At 35.1% G+C, this 12,553-nt stretch overlaps 1 protein-coding gene across 6 annotated transcripts in view; it reads right to left on the minus strand.

The window, feature by feature from the left end:
- Positions 1 to 12,553, minus strand: part of LOC127838717 (LIM and senescent cell antigen-like-containing domain protein 1) — a 79,500-nt gene that overhangs the window by 11,339 nt on the left and 55,608 nt on the right. For 5 of the 6 annotated variants that reach the window (XM_052366677.1, XM_052366671.1, XM_052366675.1 and 2 more), the window contains 3 exons: positions 5,538 to 5,648; positions 4,222 to 4,267; positions 1,292 to 1,358 (listed from right to left, as the gene is read on the minus strand). In XM_052366677.1, coding sequence (XP_052222637.1) covers positions 1,292 to 1,358; positions 4,222 to 4,267; positions 5,538 to 5,648 — 224 coding nt within the window. Of the gene's footprint in view, positions 1 to 1,291; positions 1,359 to 4,221; positions 4,268 to 5,537; positions 5,649 to 8,083; positions 8,667 to 12,553 lie in introns of those variants that run through there. The other variant, XM_052366674.1, reaches the window with a different exon arrangement.

The following is a 12,553-nucleotide window of genomic DNA, read 5'->3' on the forward strand; positions in this document are numbered from 1 at the left end:
TCTGTCTGTCTGTCTGTCTGTCTGTCTCTCTGTCTGTATGTATGTATGTCTGTCTGTCTGTCTATCTATCTATATTTAAAAACAATTGCATATATAATTTTTTTGTTTAATAGATAACAATTTTACACTTTCTGATTTCAGCTATTTCCGACATTGATAAGCATAATACTGAGACCAATTGTTCACACATAATTGTTGACCTTGGATTTTTTTTGGGCACATAAAACATACAGGCCAAAATTAATTTGCGCAGTCGTTTATTACACTTTCCTCCTAGACTGGATTTTTGTTTAGAGGAGACTCCCTTGCAATGAAAAATTCCCTAAAAACGGAAAATGTCATCCCTGATAAGCCTGTGTGGACTGTACAGGCTTATCTAATCTGGGACAACACTACACATATTCATAAAGCCCTGATTTTCCAAAGAGCTGCACATTTTTCTGTAATAAACTTACACATATTCACATTACAGTTCTAATTAAATATTCTTAATATCAATTATCATTTACAGTCCTAATTAAATATTCTTAATATCAATTATCATTTACAGTTCTAATTAAATATTCTTAATATCAATTATCATTTACAGTTCTAATTAAATATTCTTAATATCAATTATCATTTCATTCTTTATAATAAAATGCTTAGTGTTTATCAGCAATACTACATTTACAAGCATGTATTTTTGTGTAGAAAATTGTAAAAATAATAATTTGTAAATGGAAATCAGATGGGTGTGACCAAACAATTAGCCATACAATAGGCAATCAAGTTGACATCAATACAAGCTGTTGTGGGGTTTGTTACCTGGTAATGGGATAAGCCAGCATGTGAAAGGCTCAAGGATGTTTTACAATTATACACAGCATGTTTTCATCTGCTTGGGTTATGTTGCTTGAGGTTGTATTATCATTATATTAGTCAGGGGACTGTTTCAATAAACATCGTAATACACATTTACTGATACGATACATTTTTGGAAGATGCATAATTGCTAAAGTCCATATCATATGTTTATTAATTTTCAGTACTTAATTATTTACATTGGACTCTCTAGCGCAGTATATAACTGACGAGCATAGCGAGCTAGTTGTCTACTTTTTAAGATTACAAAATTCTCTCGTAAATTAATTTCTGATGCTGAAAGGTGTCTATAATGTTTTCACTTAAGCAAAAACACCAAATAGCGTATAAGATAAAAAATAAGGTAAACTTGCCATTCATACTTTGTAACCTTTTAGAAAATCAGAAAAGAAATCATGAAAACAAAACCAGGCTATTGAAATCTTACCACACTTTCCGCAGCATGGAGCAAACAGCACATGAAAGTCGTGTTCACAATACTTCCGCCCCTCAAACTGTGAAATATACAATGAACATGTAATAATACAGTCATAAAAATACACAATTGCTTATCTTAAGATCTAGAATCTACATGTATTATATGTGTTTTTCCCCGAACCCAAACATTCTGCAACAATCTAGATCTCATTCAAAATGACAACATGAAACATTTTGGCTCGCAATACAATATCTTTTCAAACTGTGGAACTAATAATAAACTTGCACACAATGATTTCAACAATTGAAGATTTAATGAACATTTTTTTAACCATTACATGAACAATTCCCTCTGACGAAGCATTTTGCTATTCAGTTCATTATGGCAAATTGCAAAAAATGTCCACCTTAAATAATAATAACATGGTTAACTTTCTAACTTGCATAGACTTGACAAGCCTCTGTGAATTTATCAGTGCATTTTAATCAGCAGTAAGTATGAAATAGTCCTTTACAACTGGGCAATCATAGAAAAGTCAATGCCTGTAAAGAGATAAAAAATTGTCGCCAAACTTTAACCATGGTTAATGTAATTAAATTCAATGCTGTATGATGTTACTCTATGAAATTATCAATATCCAATAGAAACAAAATAGGTGTTTTGGTAAAAAAAGGACAAACAATAAAATAACAAGATGTGTTTGTGAAACACAATGTCCCCCTATATGATGTTTGACCTTGTAGGATGACCTTGACCTTGACCCTTCACCACTCGAAATGTGCAGCTCCTTGAGATACACACGCATTTCAAATATAAAATTGCTAGCTTCAATATTGCAGAAGTGACATTACATGCGCAATTTTGACCCATATATTTGACCTTGAAGGATGACCTTGACCTTTCACCACTCAAAATGTGCAGCTCCATGAGATACACATGCATGCCAAATATCAAGTTGCTATCTTCAATATCGCAAAAGTATTAATAAAACAAGAGCACCGCCTTGCGGGTGCAGACCGCTCATCTATTTTCTTTTTTAAGGTGAAGGGACTCTCATTTTCAATCACAAAGAAGGGAGGAGTGGAGTGAACAGGGGTGTATAGTGTGGGGTTGTGGACATTTATTACATTATCTTCCAAAAAAGCGAAAAAAAAAAAAAAAAAATAAAAAAATCGGGGGGGGGGGGGGGGGGGGGCAACTTGTCCTTTTACTGTACCCTTATGATAGTTTGTGAGTGTTCCAAGTATGAAAGCAATATCTATGATACTTTAGGGGTAAAGTGGACCAAAACATAAATCTTAACCAAATTTTCAATTTTCTAAGTATAAAGGGCCCATAATTCCGTCCAAATGCCAGTCAGAGTTACATAACTTTGCCTGCACCGTCCCCTTATGATAGTTCATAAATCTTGCAAGTATGAAAGCAATAGCTTTGATACTGTAGGAATAAAGTGGACCTAAACACAAAACTTAATCAAATTTAAAATTTTATAAGTATAAAAAGGGCATATAATTCTGTCAAAATGCCAGTCAGAGTTACATTACTTTGCCTGCACAGTCCCCTTATGATAGTTAGTAAGTGTTGCAAGTATGAAAGCAATAGCTTTGATTCTTAAGGAATAAAATGGACCTAAACACAAAACTTAACCAAAATTGTCAATTTTCTAAGTACAAAAAGGGCACATAATTCTGTCAAAATGCATGCCAGAGTTATCTAACTTTGCCTGCCCAGTCCCCTCATGATAGTAAGTAAGTGTACCAAGTTTGAATGCAATAGCATTGATACTTACTGAGAAAAGTGGAACTAAACGCAAAACTTAACCAAAATTTTCAATTTTTTAAGTATAAAAAGGGCACATAATTCTGTCAAAATGCACGCCAGAGTTATCTAACTTTGCCTGCCCAGTCCCCTCATGATAGTAAGTAAGTGTACCAAGTTTGAATGCAATAGCATTGATACTTTCTGAGAAAAGTGGACCTAAACGCAAAACTTAACCGGACGCCGACGCCAACGCCAACGCCGACGCCGACGCCAAGGTGATGACAATAGCTCATAATTTTTTTTCAAAAAATAGATGAGCTAATAAGCGATTTGGGCCACATATATTTGACCTCTGACCTTGAAGAATGACCTTGACCTTTCACCACTCAAAATGTGCAGCTGCATGAGATACACATGCATGCCAAATATCAAGTTGCTATCTTCAATATCGCAAAAGTATTCATAAAATAAGCGATTTGGGCCACATATATTTGGCCTCTGACCTTGAAGGATGACCTTGACCTTGACCTTTCACCACTCAAAATATGCAGCTCCATGAGATACACATGCATGCCAAATATCAAGTTGCTATCTTCAATATTGCAAAAGTATTCATAAAATGAGCGATTTTGGCCACATATATTTGACATCTGACCTTGAAGGATGACCTTGACCTTTCACCACTAAAAATGTGCAGCTTCATGAGATAAACATGCATGCCAAATATGAAGTTGCTATCTTCAATATAGCAAAAGTAATTGCAAAATGTTAAAGTTGGCGCAAACAGACAGACAGACAGACAGACAGACAGACAGACAGACAGACAGACAGACAGACAGACAGACAGACAGACAGACAGACAGACAGACAGACAGACAGACAGACAGACAGACAGACAGACAGACAGACAGACAGACAGACAGACAGACAGACAGACAGACCAACCAACCACCAACCAACCAACAGACAGGGCAAAAACAATATGTCCCCCACTACTATAGTGGGGGACATAAAAATAGGGGCATACAAATGGAAGAGGAGGGGGTGGGAGGGGGGGAGGGGGGAGGCTAAATATTTTAACACGATGGGGCATCAGAATGTGAGGGGGTCTGTTATTCTGCTTAAGCTAAATCCTTATTATATATATCAAGATTTGATTCCATAAAAAACCTGCTTACCTCATAAAATACTCCATCTGGGAAAGGCTGAAAACACTGGGCACACCTGTAACATACAATTATACATTCAAGACTTATAATACTACATTATATAGATATAGTGATTCTTTTGCCTAATTGGGAAAAGTACCAGTACTGCGCAAATAATGATAAATTAGCGCAAAAAACCCATTTAAATTAAGCCAATTTGTGTAATGAATTTTCAGATAAGGGAATTATGGGTCTTTTTAAATGCTTTGTACTTCATTGCACAATGCAATCGAAATATTCTATAAAAACATGCCTTTTTGTTGAATTGTTCAGTTTCAGTGCTCATTTCATTTGTTCTCTTGCAGACAATAAGATTTTAGAACATAATTTATGGAAATTTAGTTCCTTTTGGGAATTTTTAGGGTGAGTGACATTTGGGAATTTTGTAATTTTTTCCATGCTATGGAAAGTGCCCTTTTATGGGTAGTTTATAAAGAAGGAAATAAATCGCGGAATTACACATTTTCTCATTATGGAATGTAATCTCAATGCAAAGGATTAAATATTATTATATTATACATTATTATACATAACACCAGATAGAATTTCCATATTTTACATTTACAAAGAGTAATTCATTCTCACTGTATAAATAATTAAGTCAAAGAACTTCTTATTTATTCAAGCATATCATAAAAATTTATACAACACCCAAATGAAATATGATACTTACACTCCTCAAATTAATTATTCAGTGACTGTCAAAGCGCAAACAACATTGACACACACAGGTCATAAAATGTTTTCATAACTATATGAAAAGACACGCTAATTATGATCTTTCACTGCGTAATATAATGCAAATGATAATCAGTTCAATAGATAACTAGAATCAATGAAACTGATGGATGTTTGCTCCACAATAAAAGCTCTTTTGCAAGGATGAGTTGACTGTAAGTACGGAGAGGTTAAATACTTAGCCAATTAATCACTGATCTGGTGAAATTACATGTGATATTACTAAGGAGCCAACTAAAATAATATGCAAAAAATACATGGAAATGGGTCAAATAATAATGTTATTGCATGTAGACTTTATATGATATATGATGATGCTCCTTTACATAACTGCATAAACATTTACTATACACGGCATTGTATTCCACTTTACCTACATGTATGTTTTAGGAACAAAGATATTAAAAAAATGCCTTTTTTACTACAAAACACTGTTTTTAATCAGAAAATCTTTAATGTGTTACAATTATTTGATTAAACTATCACAGATTTTTTAATATTAACTCTTGTTTTTTACTTAAGTATGGCATAGTAAATTCTCTACTCACACAAAGCACTGTGGGTGCCAAACCTCTCCGTTGCTATTGACGATTTGCTGATGTTGTCCAAAACCTTCACCACATCGACAACATCCCCCAATGCCCATCGACATGTCAGCACTGAAAAGATACATAACAATACTTTTGGATGAACTAGAGCTTTGTCACAGACGTGACGAATACCCCCACATGCGGCATTGACACAGAATATTTTGCATGTTGTCATCACAAAAAACAACCATGCTCAATGTTTAAAACGCACTAAGTGACCCTGTGACCTAGTTTTTGACGAGGCATGGCCCATGTTCGAACTTGACCTACACATCATCTAGATACAACTTCAGACCAAGTGTGGTGAAGATCGGATGAAAACTACTTGAATTAGAGAGCGGACACCATGCTGAATGTGTAAAACGTACTAAGTGACCCTGTGACCTAGTTTTTGACCTGCCTTGACCCATGTTCGAACTTGGCCTAGGCATCATCTAGATACAACTTCTGACCAAGTTTGGTGAAGCTCAGATGAAAACTACTTGAATTAGAGAGCGGACACCATGCTCAATGTTTAAAACGCACTAAGTGACCCTGTGACCTAGTTTTTGTCCCGGCATGACCCATATTCGAACTTGACCTAGACATCATCTATATACAACATCTGACCAAGTTTGGTGAAGATCGGATGAAAACAACTTGAATTAGAGAGCTGACCGACAGACAGACCGACAGACAAGTTCACTCCTATATACCCCCCTAAACTTCGTTTTGTGGGGGTATAATAAGCACTTAAAATATTCATGAAAATACTTTTGGATGAATCAGCACTGAAAATATACATACAAATACTTATCATAATCGTATTGGAAAGATTGTAACGTAAATATTTACTCGCAATCCTCAACAGGATTCTAACATCATTCAGTTCCTGTAAACATAATTTCAAGATCCTAAACAGGATTCTAAAATCATGTTCAAATCCTGTAAACATAATTCTCAGATCCTAAACAAGATTCTAACATCAGTCAAATCCTGTAAACATATTTTTAAGATCCTTAACAGGATTGTAACATCGGTCAAATCCTGTAAACATAATTCCAAGATCCTCAACAGGATTCTTTCATCCTGGTCAAAGCCTGTAAACACTATTAAAAGATTCTTTTATTTTTTTTACAAACTTCTGTTTAACATTGGAAACTGGATTCTTCAGTCTTGCAAACAATTTAGGTTCAATATTCTACAATAATCAGTGGTCAACACTTGTTAATAAGTTGAGAACAAGGTTTCATACAACATTCTACAAACATTGTTTTAAACAAGAATGTTCAATAAAACAGCATGTATTGAATAGAATTATATTGAGCACAAAGGCTACATGCAACATTATCAGACCATGAAGAAATCTATAAAACAGGATTCAAACAATCCTGGTCAAGTGAAGAAGGTTTCAAACAACATTCTGAGACCCTGATCATGTCTGGAAAATAACGTACATTATTGTTTGACCCAGAGGTCCATCTGTACATAAATGTATGACTCTAAGGTCAACCTGGCCATTATTAATGACCCCAAGTTTAACCCTTACATTATTTTATGACCCTCTGCTCAACCCATACATTATTTCATGACGCTTAAGTCAACCCATACATTATTTTGTGACCTTCAAGTCGAACCATACATATTTTAATGACCTTTGGGTCAACCAGTACATTATTAAATCACCCTGAGGTCAATTTTGTACATTATTTTATGACCCTAAGGTCAATCTTTACATTATTTGATGGCCCTCAGGTCTATCTATACATTATTTTATGACCCTCAGGTCCATCTATGTACTATTAGATGACCCTCAGGTCAACTCATACATTAATGTATGACCCTCAGGTCAATCTTAACATTACTTAATGACCCTCAGGTAAATCTATACATTACTTAATGACCCTCAAGTCAACCCTTACATTATTTAATGACCCCCAGGTCATTCTATACATTACTTAATGACTCTCCGGTCAATCTATACCCTCAGGTCAACCCTTACGTTACTTAATGACCATCAGGTCAACCCATACATTACTTTATGACACCCAGGTCAATCTAATATACATTACTTAATGACCCTCACGTCAACCCAAACATTGTTTAATGACCCTCAGGTCAACCCATACATTACTTAATGACCCTCAGGTCAACCCATACATTATTTTATAACCCTCAGATCAATCTATACATTATCTTATTACCCTAAGATCGTCCCATACATTACTTTATGATCCTCAATTTGACCCATACATTATTTTATTTCCCTCAAGTTGACCCATACATTATTTAATGACCCTCCGGTCAACCCATACAGTATTAAATCACCCTGAGGTCAATTATATACATTATTGTATGACCCTCAGATATATTATGTACAATAAATGCTATATACTGGTCCAACCTTGCTAAAAATTTCTTGGACAGTGGTCAATGCATTTAACTCCTACATTTCAGGTTCTACCAGACAAATCAACAATAAATTTGGTGTTAGAATTTTAACAAATAATCATCTGCTTTCATACCTGTTTAGCAGCGACTCATGTCGGTGTAACCTTCGCCTTTGAAACAAGTCAGACTGTGTGAACTCATCCAATCTTTGTAAATTGATCATCGTTAAACATTATATGTACAGATAAACAATTCCAAGGTTATTTCAATGTGTATACTGTTTTAATTTTATCCCAATGTGTAACTGTAATTGTCTTTTGCCGTGGTCCTAACCGAGTGCAATATTTAAAACAAGTCATCCTTGTGAAATGAACATCACTGTTTTTTTTATAGACATTACATAACAAAGTAAACACTTGTACATACTCCAGCAATCTCTGTGCAAACATATAACTTAACACATATCTACGTGCTTCTTCAATTAAGTTGTATTTTACTAATATCAAATATTTTATTATTATAAACATTATAACATTTAAATAAGTGTTGATAAACCAGACTAAAACCAATAGTTTTCACTGTCCAATATAAAGTCTTTCTACAAACAGACACATGTGCAGCCATTCAATGGTTAACTAACTCTTTTATTACTTATCAATGTATTTAAGGAAAATAAATGGTAAACAGCTAAGTGAGGACATAACAATTGACTAAGTGACTCAGACAAAAATCCATTCCTGTGTTGCATTGCATGCATGTCGACAAAAACAGTGACTAAGATGAATAAGATCACAAGATTGAAGCATTGTGCATTTTCAAGGTTCAATTTCCAATAATCAGAGACAATTAATGGATATTGTCAATGAATTGATTTTGTGCATAAATAATAACACCAAGGAAATGCAATTCTGTTCTATGGTTTGTAAAATTCGGTCAGCTGTTTAGGCATACAAATTTACAAACAACTTCAATTTTGTCATGTTTATGTGTTGAAAGCTTGTGACTCTCTGTCAAATGTCTGTTTACTTGGTAGAACTAAACACAGGCACTCATGATGCCCCCAAAAGAACATTGTGCTACAATTGACAAAAGGTCAAAGGGCCATAATTCTGCTAAAAATTGTCACAGCCAAAAATGTCCCACCATACAATCATCTTAGAAAATTAAGGTCATTCATCTGTATTAGTTTGAGCAAGATTAACCTAGTAGTTGAAGGGGAGTTGAAAACACACAATTTTGGGACTATAAAAAAGTCTTCAGTGGAAAAAAAGACAAAGAGGCATAACCTACCAAAACTCACTACAACACAAAACATTTCAGTAAAATCAAATGCACATTAGAGTCATTCACTTTGCAAGCTTGGGGAAGATACACCCAGTTGCTAAAGAGGAGTTAAAAACATATGCATTGTAACTTTAAGAACACCTGACAAAAGGGCCATAATTTTGTGAAAAAATCCTTTCTTTACAATCATCTACACATTCAAAGTTAATTAAACTGTGTAAGATTGAGATTTACCAATTAGTTCAGGAAGAGTTAACTACGCAAGCTTCAGGACAAATGTGCGCACGTACATACAGACAGACAAGTGCACAGCTTAATGCCTGCAATTCTGTGGGTGAATACAAATTCAAAACACCTTCAATGACTTAAATCTGTGATAACATTTGAAACCTCCAATTTTGGGCAGACACCACAATAATTTATTTATCATATTTTATTTCATATTTTTTCCAGTATCCGTTTTTGTTCATTTATTTGTTGTTGTTTTTTCCCCAAAAGGATGATCAAGTGCACTTCCATTAACAAATCAATGATGAACCGCAGGTTTGTCGTCTAATCCTAAAACATGCTTTATTAGATAATCCATACATTCAGTCCTACATGTAACATCCAGATATTAATTCCACACTGTGGTAAGTACAAAACAGACATGAATTCACAAGGTGACTGACTTGAAGTATTGTAATATGTCCTGGTAGTAAGGAATAAAATTCCTCAGTCCTTAAAGGGACTTGTACACAAATTGGAATTTATGAAGTGTAATAGTGTCATTCGCTTGTTTTCATCTACAATCCTTTGACTTCAAACTGAAGATAATAAATTATTTAAATATGCAAACAGTGATTTTTTTACCTGCGAGTCCTACATTCTGGACTCACAAAAACCTCTGTGGGATGCAAAGTTTCGAATTATGTGAGTCCCAAAAATGCTTTGAAATTTCTAAAAAAATATCTTTTAATATTTTGACTCATTCTTTCAATTCGAGACTCATGGATTTGCAAGTAAACGAGTCCCAGGACTCAGATGAGAAAATTTGTAAAAATATCACTGTGCAAGCATACATGTGTGGAACTTATTTGCAAAATGATTCCCTATCTATATTTTCTTATTTCAATACAACACACATAACCTATCTAAAGCACACATTTATAACTGCTTAATAATCCAACTACCCTTTTCGAAATATGAAATTCAATGTTTATTTTATCCAAATGTCAAATATCAAAGTTTAATATTAACACATTCATAACACTCCATGAGTATAATTTCACCATAACTAAAATAAGACAGCTAGTTGTTATTGCATGTCTGCATTTTTTCATATCGCATTTGTGCAAACCATTATACTAAGTCGGTGACACATTTCAAAACAATTAACGTGGCCATTGACTGATTTGTTCATTCTTAGATGAACCAGTGGGACTTCCCAATTACAAGTCAATTGAAATAATTGATCAATAAAATAGTTCTTTTTGTAGTTAGTCAATTGAGAATTACCGTGAGTGTTCAAATAGGTACACACATGGGTTTCATAGTTTTATTAGGTCTGGACTTCAGTAAAGCTTAACATTTGTAGATAAATAAGAATTGATACATCCATGCCTAAATGCTTTAAGGGACATAATCCATATCAATTTAAAGGGGCCTTTTCACAGATTTTGGTATGTTTTGAAGTTTGTACATTAAATACTTTATATTGATAAATGTTAACATTGGGTCTAAAAATCTCCTGTAAAAAAACAAAAATACAAACAAGGGATGTTTGTAAAACATGCATGCCCCCCATATGGGCCTCTCTGTTGTAGTGACAGCCATTGTGTGAATATGTTTTTTGTCACTGTGACCTTGACCTTTGACCTAGTGACCTGAAAATCAATAGGGGTCATCTGCCAGTCATGATCAATGTACCTATGAAGTTTCATGATCCTAGCCATAAGCGTTCTTGAGTTATCATCCGGAAACCATTTTACTATTTCGGGTCACCGTGACCTTAACCTTTGACCTAGTGACCTGAAAATCAATAGGGTCATCTACGAGTCATGATCAATCTACCTATCAAGTTTCATGATCCTAGGAATAAGCGTTCTTCAGTTATCATCTGGAACCATTTTACTATTTCGGGTCACCGTGAACTTGACTATTGACCTAGTGACCTCATAAGCGATGGGGGTCATCTGCGAGTCATGATCAATGTACCTATGAAGTTTCATCATCCTAGGCATAAGCGTTCTTAAATTATCATCCGGAAACCATTTTACTATTTCGGGTCACCATGACCTTGACCTTTGACCTAGTGACCTCAAAATCGATAGGGGTCATCTGCGAGTCATGATCAATGTATCTATGAAGTTTCATGATCGTAGCCATTAGCGTTCTTGAGTTATCATCCGGAAACCATTTTACTATTTCAGGTCACCGTTACCTTGACCTTTGATATAGTGACCTGAAAATCAATAGGGGTCAACTGATAGTCATGATCAATCTACCTATCAAGTTTCATGATCCTAGGCATAAGCGTTCTTGAGTTATCATGCGGAAACCATTTTACTATTTCGGGTCACCGTGACCTTGATCCTTTGACCTAGTGACCTGAAAATCAATAGGGGTCATCTGCGAGTCATGATCAATGTACCTATGAAGTTTCATTATCCTAGGCCTAAGCATTCTTGAGTTATCATCCGGAAACCATTTTACTATTTCGGGTCACTGTGACCTTGACCTTTGACCTAGTGACCTGAAAATCAATAGGGGTCAACTGCGAGTCATGATCAATCTATCTATCAAGTTTCATGATCCTAGGCCTAAGCATTCTTGAGTTATCATCCAGAAACCATTTTACTATTTTGGGTCAGCGTGACCTTGACCTTTGACCTAGTGACCTGCAAAATCAATAGGGGTCATCTGCGAGTCATAATCAATGTACCTATGAAGTTTCATGATCCTAGCCCCAAGTGTTCTTGAGTTATCATCCGGAAACCACCTGGTGGACGGACCCACCGACAGACCGACCTACCGACATGTGCAAAACAATATACCCCCTCTTCTTCGAAGGGGGGCATAATAAAGAATTTAAAAAAAAGCTAGTAACCCACAACGGGGCTCGAACCACTGACCCCCTGGAGCCATGGAGCAAAAGTCTCCCGCTCTATCCACTAGACCATCCACTCTCATAACATGACAAGTGTATTTTTCACGTTATATATGCAATCCTCGAAGTATAAAAAAATACAACAACAACAGAATTCTCCAATTTTTCAATCCGTTTTACGTTGCAACGCTTTATAATTTTCAGGTTTTTAAATCGTCAAAAGATGCACATA

The sequence above is a fragment of the Dreissena polymorpha genome, chromosome 7 (assembly GCF_020536995.1).
Source record: "Dreissena polymorpha isolate Duluth1 chromosome 7, UMN_Dpol_1.0, whole genome shotgun sequence".
Taxonomy (NCBI): domain Eukaryota; kingdom Metazoa; phylum Mollusca; class Bivalvia; order Myida; family Dreissenidae; genus Dreissena; species Dreissena polymorpha.